Below are 10,000 nucleotides of genomic sequence, written 5' to 3' on the forward strand. Positions count from 1 at the left end.
TATTATTATCATTATCATTATTATTATTATTATTATTATTATTATTATTATTATTATTATTATTATTATTATTATTATTATTATTATTATTATTATTATTATAATTATTATTATTATTATTATTACTATCATTATTATTATTATTATTATTATTATTATTATTATCATTATTATTATTATTATTATTATTATTATTATTATTATTATTATTATTATTATTATTATTATTTTTATTATTATTATTATTATTATTATTTCATTTCAACTCAAATCAAATTTGTATTTCATAATAAAATGCATTAGATTGCTTCACAATCTTTTATAAAAATCAGAGACTAAGTTATATTTGCTTGTCGCAAGTTTTTGTCTGTAGCATTAGTGTAAATGTTGCTGCTCGAAGTTCGAAGAAATAAATAATAACGTGAAGTTGAATGTAAGCTTCAATTTAATTACAAAAACAGATCAAATGAACGTTTCGGGTCTCCCCTTTTATCAACAAAACAGGATGAATGAAACACCACAGATGAATGAGATGATGTGGTAGTGGCGTAGTTAAGATGAATCATCTTGAATCATGAATATGCAATCCATTAAATATTCACATATTTTGTCTTTTAAGTTTCGGTTTCTGAGCCACGCAAAATTGAGATTTTCACCTAGAGCTAGATATATATTATTTTCTTTCATTTTTATACGCTTCATACTTTTCATTAACATAGAGAGTTCATCAGCCGATCAATTATCACCGCCAAAAATATCGAAGAAGCAATCGGATTAGCCAAGAATACTGGATTTGGTATGGGGTTTGCCTTCAATGTCAACATAGCTGATGTCAAAAATCCTTCAACTATGTGGACTGTAGAAGTAAGGAACAGTTTAGGATTTAAATAAAATTATATTATGATAATAATGATGATGAGGATGATGATGATGATGATGATGATGATGATGATGATGATGATGATGATGATGATGATGATGATGGTGATAGTGATCATTATTATTATTATTATTATTATTATTATTATTATTATTATTATTATTATTATTATTATTATTGTTATTAATTGTATTTTTATCATTATCATCATCATCATCATCATTATTATTATTATTATTATTATTATTATTATTATTATTATTATTATTATTATTATTATTATTATTATTATTATTATTATTATTATTATTATTGAAATTAATTTTTTTTAAAATCATTTTTTCATGATTTTCTGAGTTTTCAAACTAAGTTTTTCCAATACTATTCCTTTCATCGGTGGTTTGATTTTCAGTAACTGGCTGTGATTGTCTGATATATTTCTCTTAGAATATACATATTAAATAAGCCGTCGCATTTTGGTCAGATAACAATAAAGGTCATTAAACCAACATGTCTGTCGTAAAGATCAAACTTCAGTATTGTGCAAACGTATCCATATTGTTTTCATTTTCTTATTTATAATTAAAATACAATAATTGTTTTTTTAAAATCGTTATGAAAGACCCTCATCAATATTCAGGAGTATCCACTCGTCTTTGCTCAAGCGTACTGATTTTGTAGGCACAATCTCAATATTGTTGGCTTATATAACTTTTATTTTAAGGCTTTTAGGTCTAATGATAGCGGTATGTCCCTCTTTCGATTCCCGCTCATGGCAACTTAAAGTTAAAATCTTGGAGAAGGCTCTTTACTCTAATTTTCTCACCGCACTCAGGTGTAAAATACGTTTATGGACAGCGAGAGCGTTGAATCTATAAAAAATGAAAATCCGTTTTTTATGAATATTAAGATATAAATATTGGTGATTGATGCTATGCGTTTAGTTAATTACTCACACCATCCGTCAGCAGGATATAACGTATCAACACATAAATATGTGCAACCTTGAACGTTTAAAGTCTGACTGATACAATTCATTGAGAACTAATCACCAAACTGGCTCTCTAAAATCAATAACAAAGAAATGAGTGACATCAATTTCGTTCCATCTATAAACTTTTTATAATCAATGAGAATTTCGAGTAATATATCATCAGTCCTGATAGCTCATAAGGTAAACCACAAGCCTCGCAACCAATGGGACAGGTTTTGATCCCATGTTGAGTTGAGCTCCTCTTTTCTCTCTTCTTCCCTCACAGCGAATAAGTAGCTAGGACTGTTGTAAGAAACAATGATGACTGTCCCTTAAACGCCAAAGTAACAGGAATAAATATCAGTTCGATTGATCTTGAAGCCCCTAAAGTTTTCATATTTGTGTAAGACTATATTTCTATCTCTCTGTCATACGATATGAAACATTTTTTTAGTTGATCATTAATTAGTTATGCAAATTGAAGTTATTTTATTTAGATTCTTTTAAAAAGTCACTTCCTCGTTATGGTTTATTCAAAAATTAACTTCATCCATTTTATCGGTAAGGTTTATTTTACGTTTACAAAGGTAATGGATTAAACGCTTAAAAATCAAACTTGTTTAATTTCAGTTGTTTGAGTGCAATTTTATACATCTTTGCTCTCCTCTTCTAATAAATTTTTTTAAATTGTTTATTTCCTGTAGATTGGACCACAAGCAGGTGAATCAAAGATTGGGATGCAGACTCTTGACGAGGAGCCAGACGAATCCAAACCATGTCACTATTTTCACGTAAATAGTATAGAGCTCCTCACTGATGTATCGGAGAATCGGACAAACAACAGTTCCATTTTCAGAAGAAAAAGAACCCACGAGGTAAACCATTAATTTTCCTGGAATCATTAACCCTAGTCCCGGTAGTTCCACTGGAATACGACCACTCGGCTCACAATTAAAGGGTCTGCTACGGTTTTTGGTTCAGTCCACCCGATTGTCAATTTGTCATGGAGGGAAAAGGGTAGCAAGCAATAAACTTCTGCTACATAGGCCTTAGGGCTCAACATGACGATTTATAAAAAAAAATCTTGAGAGGTTTTATATTGTCCTGTAACCATTCGCCCATTGAATGCGTCAGGTTTTCTTTGGGCAGTTTACATGAATTCAGTGATTTAGATTTGGATGTTCGTCAGTATGTTCTGAACTTAACTCAATCCTGAATAACTTTTCAAGCCGAAAGTAGGTATCTAATTTTCAGATTTTGCTTTTATCTATTTTCATTTATGTCGATTTGTTTTGACCCAACTTCTTTACCCCGTCTCCATTTCATATATATATATATATATATATATATATATATATATATATATATATATATATATATATCTTTATTATTGTTTACTCTAAAGGTTAGTACTCACTAAATTCTTTCAATCAGGCTATAAACATTTACGGTTACACATAATTTTACACATTGGAACGTTATATCCGACGAGCGTATGTAATGAGTATTTTGAATAAATGCATAGCATTAATTTTCCTCTCTTGGCGGTCGCAGTGCTGACTGAATAAACCAAGTCAGAGGGCCACGAAATATGCTGATATGGACAGGCCATTGGGACCAAAGTAAAATGCAAAATCCAAATTAATTCTTAATTAAATGTATGAAAGTATGACGAAAGTAAGCTAGTCGGGAGCGTGTTTTGAATTATATTCTCGATGTTCCGCTTAAGATTACACTCTATCATGTCTGTTCCTTAATTGAATCATATCTATTTCTTCAATCTTTAGTTGATGATTAGTTCTGCAATTTGACGTTATTTAATTTAGATTGTTTAAGAAAGTTACTTCATCCATTTGCTCGCTATGGTTTATTTAAAAATTCATTTCCTCCATTTTCTCGGTAAAGGTTTATTATTATTGTTATTATTATTATCATTATTATTATTATTATTATTATTATTATTATTATTATATTATTATTATTATATTATTATTATTATTATTATTATTATATTATTTACTATTCTTCTTCTTCTTCTTCTTCTTCTTCTTCTTCTTCTTCTTCTTATTATTATTATTATTATTATTATTTGTTGTGAAAGGCGCAAGACAAGGAAGAAAGAAAATTACAAGAACAAAAACAAACCATCCAAAAAATATGTCTTCTCCAGTCGAGGAAGACTGATGTTTTGGGATGGTTTTTTTCTTGTAGCTTTCTTTCTTGCTTTGTCTGGCACCTTTCATTGATACTTGTTCAGATCTTTACTATAAACATATATCGTTTTAGTTAGTGACTGGGAAAAATTCTACTGTCAAAATGTTCAGTTAGGTGCAACACACACACACACACACACACACACACACACACACACACACACATATATATATATATATATATATATATATATTTGTGTGTGTATGTGTGTGTGTGTGTTCTATACATAATCTCTTTCTTTCGAGAACACCTTACGCATTTAATGATCTAACATATTCGATTTATATTCAACAGATGAATCCTCCAAGAACAAAAAAGGATGCATTGACTATTTTGGGGGATACCACCAACCAAGAATATCCAATTTTTCGTGTGGCAGACAAAACAACAATAGACGGCTCTACAATTTTCACATCAGTATGTGATATTCTTGAGAACCGTGTGGAATTTTACCATGGAAACCCAATCAGACAGGACTTCAAACCTTCGTTCTCTTTCCAAATTATGGAGGAAAATAACTAATCTAATTTGAAAAGTGTACACAATTTTAAAAATCTATATAATATTAGTTAACAGTTTAAACTGGTTTGGATTCTTCAAATCTGAAAACGCAGTTTATTGGTTTTGAAATATGTATTTCTAATTTAAAAAACTGACATTCTTTATTTTGATCAATATGCTCATATCCAAATATTTATACTTATATGAGACTACGTGCACACATTTAGGTGTCTGATATCCGAACACAAATATTGACTTGTTTTAACATTGTTGTAATGTGAAAATATTTATGTTGGCTCCAGGGTATTTCCATTACAATAATAAGACCATAACAATTTGCCTTACCCAACTTGTTAAATAAGTAGGCTACACGTCTTTATGAAACGATGGCATTGTATTTTGTAGGTATAACCTAGTATTAATAGAAGCCAAAAGAGCGAGAAAATATTCAGTGCAAATTTTGACTTCAACAAATCTCTCTCTCTCTCACTCTCTCTCTCTCTCTCTCTCTCTCTCTCTCCTCTCTCTCTCTCTCTCTATATATATATATATATATATATATATATTATATAGGTATATATGTTTGTATATATTTCTTTATCTCTCTCTCTCTCTCTCTCTCTCTCTCTCTCTGTGTGTGTGTGTGTGTGTGTGTGTGTGTGTGTGTGTGTGTTTGAAAATCGTTTTCGTGATCTAATGATAAGTCATTGATGACGTTTCGTGCAATATCATAATTTGATTAATTCTGTGAATTACATTTACTAGTAAATATAATAAATTCACTATCAAATATTGTCGCTTTTAATTCAATTATAATTTCTTTGTGTCGCTATTGTGATATTTTCATAACTGTGATAACTAAGCATCATGATAATCCACATGTTGAATATTGTTTAACATACGGTGCTTGATCGATTTCACATTAGAATCTAATCATTGGCTCATAATGTGCATTTATACATTCCAACTGTCTTATGAATTTTCACAATAATAATACGCAGAATGGAGTTTTATAGTAAATTTATTCGGATTATGGCTAATTGAATTACTTAGTACCCTTGTATTCAGGAAGTGTTGTGTCATATGAATAAATTATTGACCAATTTGATGCATTTGACTTTGTCATTCAAATTGGCTGCCTTATAAAGGTACTCGAAAAAGATGAAAGAAAGAAGAAGTATAAAGAAGAAAAAGATTTGGAAAATATTTTCAGTATATAGAATCAAATTCGGAAATAACCCTCCACCCCAAGACTCCAGGATTTATATAGCGCAATATCCACTTAACGTGCTCATGGCGCTTTGCATGGAATCCTTAGCCAACAGCAACATTTAACATGTCGGACAAGACATGACACCTGTTGTACGATATTACAATTTTTCCAACAGAGACGACACAGTAAAAGACCAGGTACTCGTTTTATACTTGAGTACAGTGAGAGAATGTAAGTAAAGATCCTTTTTCCAAGGACTTAACTATGCGCCGCTGAAAGCGGGACTCGAACTCTGGACCTTCGGATCCAAAGGCGAATGTCATACCACTAGACCAGATAGCCGCACAACATAAAACTAATTCATAGAAAATCCATCATGTGTGACACTGTTCACCCTTTCACTGTTAACGAATTACTGTAGACATTCGTGTGATAATAATCTTGAAAGAGAAGCACATTGTAAACATAAGAGTAGAGTACAGTGTCGGGGCTAACCACAGATGAAAACAACGTTGAAAGTCAAAATAAATATATACATATATGAAAAACGCTTATAAGACGACTTGTACCGTATGAAATGGAAATGTGATTCTTTTAAGTCTGCTAGGGCAATTGGTGAAAAATTGTAAAGTTCACTGAGCATGTAAACGCAATGTAAATGTGTTCTATAATTGTTAATATAATATTTTCAGGACCGCCTCCGAAGACAGCAAAGATTTAGAAAGGCCTTCGACACGACTTGAGCAATTTGAAGACATTTTTTGGTGTGCAGAATGTAACTTTTACATGTATTTGGCATCAAATAGAAATATGTTTTACCGGAAGTCAAATAGTAAAAGATCAGCTGAGCATAATCCAAACAATTAAATCTGAGAGCAACACTAAAAGGTAATTTACATGTTTATTTAAAAATAGTCATTATATTGCACATAAACGTTTGCTCACATTACTAAAAACAACAAATTACGAATTATGCCTGGCGTAATGACCGTTTCCCCCCGAAAGTGTGACTAAAGCTTCCTCCATAACTAGTTCCTCCAGTACTGCTGTGTTCAACATGACCTTCTGCTTTAGTGTTTCCGTCCTTAGACGTGTGTTCTACTCCACCTCCCACGTGTGATCCGCCATTGCTGTCTTTCTCGGCGTGACCGTGAACGGTTGTCTGTCTGAAGAATAGATGTAGATGAAAGCTGCATTATTTTCAATGACAAAATCAGTTTTGTGCTTGAAGATGGCTATTACTTTAAATCATAGATCATCCAAACCATTTCAGAGAAAATCCCCAAAAGAGCTCCCCAAAAATGCGACAAAACCCCCTCCCCAACAACAATAACAAAAATAACCAAATAAAGAAGAAACAAAGAAACCCCCCCCCCCCCCCAAAAAAAAAACAAAAAAAAAAAACCAAACAAAAAAAACAAAACAAAAAAAACAACTAAAGGAATTTCCTCCTCCCCCCCCAACAAAGAAAAATTAATACCCCAAACACACACACAGACACACACACACACACACACACACACAGACAGCAACAATCGCATTTTAAAAATTACTTATTAAGCGCACCTTTATCTCAACAATAAAATATTGGCCATTAAAAAAGACAAAATCATGATGGGGTATAAATAGAACTAAACTGTCGTGTATTTGTGTTAGATAAAAATTATTGGAATAGTCCCATTTTATAAAGACAATGGAGAATAAACAAACGCAAATAAATTTTGCAACTCAGATTTAACACCTGGTAACTGATGCTTTATTATTTGAAAGCAATACCCACCTTCTCTGCATTTCCTTGACTGCCTCCTCTATCTTAGCCAGCCGTTTCCCAAACGTGTGAGTGACAGTTAATCCACCACTGTTACCTCCTCTAGAATTATGGTCGAATCCTCCAGACACAGTAGTCTTGCTTCCACCTTGGTGAGACCAGGTATGACTTGCGTGGACCCCATAGCTGGTACCACCAGGTCTGCTGTGATCGACGTGGGCCCCGACAGAATTTCCACCTGAATTGTGAGTAACACTTCCACCCACATGAGTTCCACTCCTGTCTTTGTTAGCGTGTCCTTCTACTGTTGTACTTCTTTTGTTGACCTCCCTGTTTTGGAAAGAGACAAAGGTAGATAATTGGAAAAATACTTACTATCAAAGAGATAATAAAAATGGTAATCGAGGAATGTTCATATTCATTGAATACAATTACAATTACCTAATTTCAAGGCTTTGAGCAAAATCTGTGGCGGGAAATGTCCCGTGTTGAACATAGAAAATGAATAAATAAGTTCTTTATCGACAAGTATTGTATATAGAGCTACACCAATTTTGTGACCACTGCATTAGGATGTTTTGCAAAGCTGTAATTCTACCTTAACGTGATGGCACAAATAGACGCTTTCGTTTAATCTTCTCATATACTAAGCTTTGATGTTAAAAACGAATCCCTACCATGTAAGTTCTTAATCATTCTTTCAACCTTAAATTATTGAATTCTCACCGTTCTCCCCCGAAAGTGTGACTAAAGCTTCCTCCATAACTGGTTCCTCCAGTATTGCTGTGTTCAACGTGACCTTCTGCTTTAGTGTTTCCGTCCTTAGATGTGTGTTCAACTCCACCTCCCACGTGTGATCCGCCATTGCTGTCTTTCTCGGCGTGACCGTTCACGGTTGTTTCTCTGAAGGAAAGATGTAGATGAAAGCTGCATTAGTTTGAATGACAAAATCAGTTTTGTGGTGGATAATGGCAATTACTTTGAATCATAAAACATCGAAATCATTTAAGAGAAAACCCCCAAAAGAGCTCCCCAAAAATGACACAAAACCGCTCGCCAAAAACAAAAACAAAATTACCCAAACAAGAAGAAAAAAAAAATACCAACAACCCAAAAACAACGAAAGACCCCACCCCCACCCCCCAAAAAAAATGTCATACCCCAAACAAACACACACCAACACATGCACACACACATACACACACACACACACACGCATACACACACAGCAACAATCGCATTTTTAAAATTACTTATTAAGCGCACCTTTATCTCAACAATAAAATGTTGCGCAATAAAAAGAGACAAAAATCATAAAGGGGTTTATAAAGCACTAAACTGTCGTGTATTTGTGTTAGATAAAAATTGTTGGAATAGTCCCATTTTATAAAGACAATGGAGAATAAACAAACGCAAATAAATTTTGCAACTCAGATTTAACACCTGGTAACTGATGCATTATTATTTAAAAGCAATACCCACCTTCTCTGCATTTCCTTGATTGCCTCCTCTAACTCAGCCAGCCGTTTCCCAAACGTGTGAGTGACAGTTAATCCACCACTGTTACCTCCTCTAGAATTATGGTCGAATCCTCCAGACACAGTAGTCTTGCTTCCACCTTGGTGAGACCAGGTATGACTTGCGTGGACCCCATAGCTGGTACCACCAGGTCTGCTGTGATCGACGTGGGCCCCGACAGAATTTCCACCTGAATTGTGAGTAACACTTCCACCCACATGAGTTCCACTCCTGTCTTTGTTAGCGTGTCCTTCTACTGTTGTACTTCTTTTGTTGACCTCCCTGTTTTGGAAAGAGACAAAGGTAGATAATTGGAAAAATACTTACTATCAAAGAGATAATAAAAATGGTAATCGAGGAATGTTCATATTCATTGAATACAATTACAATTACCTAATTTCAAGGCTTTGAGCAAAATCTGTGGCGGGAAATGTCCCGTGTTGAACATAGAAAATGAATAAATAAGTTCTTTATCGACAAGTATTGTATATAGAGCTACACCAATTTTGTGACCACTGCATTAGGATGTTTTGCAAAGCTGTAATTCTACCTTAACGTGATGGCACAAATAGACGCTTTCGTTTAATCTTCTCATATACTAAGCTTTGATGTTAAAAACGAATCCCTACCATGTAAGTTCTTAATCATTCTTTCAACCTTAAATTATTGAATTCTCACCGTTTCCCCCCGAAAGTGTGACTAAAGCTTCCTCCATAACTGGTTCCTCCAGTATTGCTGTGTTCAACGTGACCTTCTGCTTTAGTGTTTCCGTCCTTAGATGTGTGTTCAACTCCACCTCCCACGTGTGATCCGCCATTGCTGTCTTTCTCGGCGTGACCGTTCACGGTTGTTTCTCTGAAGGAAAGATGTAGATGAAAGCTGCATTATTTTGAATGACAAAATCAGGTTTGTGCGTGAAGATGGTTATTACTT

General features: G+C 33.3%; 2 protein-coding genes across 2 annotated transcripts in view; one reads left to right on the plus strand and one right to left on the minus strand.

Moving 5' to 3' along the window:
- The first annotated feature begins 278 nt into the window (after window positions 1-278).
- On the plus strand, window positions 279-6,519 carry LOC144962992 (uncharacterized). The gene is made up of 3 exons (XM_078896504.1): window positions 279-864; window positions 2,558-2,728; window positions 4,362-6,519. Exons 1-3 carry the CDS (start codon window positions 799-801, stop codon window positions 4,587-4,589), a joined length of 465 nt encoding a protein of 154 aa, XP_078752630.1. The 5' UTR covers window positions 279-798; the 3' UTR covers window positions 4,590-6,519.
- Window positions 6,520-6,663: 144 nt separating this feature from the next.
- LOC144962990 (uncharacterized) overlaps window positions 6,664-10,000 on the minus strand; it is a 5,012-nt gene continuing 1,675 nt past the window's right edge. Inside the window, exons 4-8 of the mRNA XM_078896502.1 lie at window positions 9,746-9,922; window positions 9,032-9,349; window positions 8,276-8,452; window positions 7,562-7,879; window positions 6,664-6,947 (exon numbers count right to left, since the gene is read on the minus strand). Of these exons, the coding sequence (XP_078752628.1) occupies window positions 6,752-6,947; window positions 7,562-7,879; window positions 8,276-8,452; window positions 9,032-9,349; window positions 9,746-9,922 (1,186 nt within the window). The 3' untranslated portion in view covers window positions 6,664-6,751. The remainder of the gene's footprint in view (window positions 6,948-7,561; window positions 7,880-8,275; window positions 8,453-9,031; window positions 9,350-9,745; window positions 9,923-10,000) is intronic.

The sequence above is a fragment of the Berghia stephanieae genome, chromosome 1 (assembly GCF_034508935.2).
Source record: "Berghia stephanieae isolate SIO BIC M18660-M18661 chromosome 1, UCSD_Bste_1.3, whole genome shotgun sequence".
In the NCBI taxonomy this organism is placed as follows: Eukaryota; Metazoa; Mollusca; class Gastropoda; order Nudibranchia; family Aeolidiidae; genus Berghia; species Berghia stephanieae.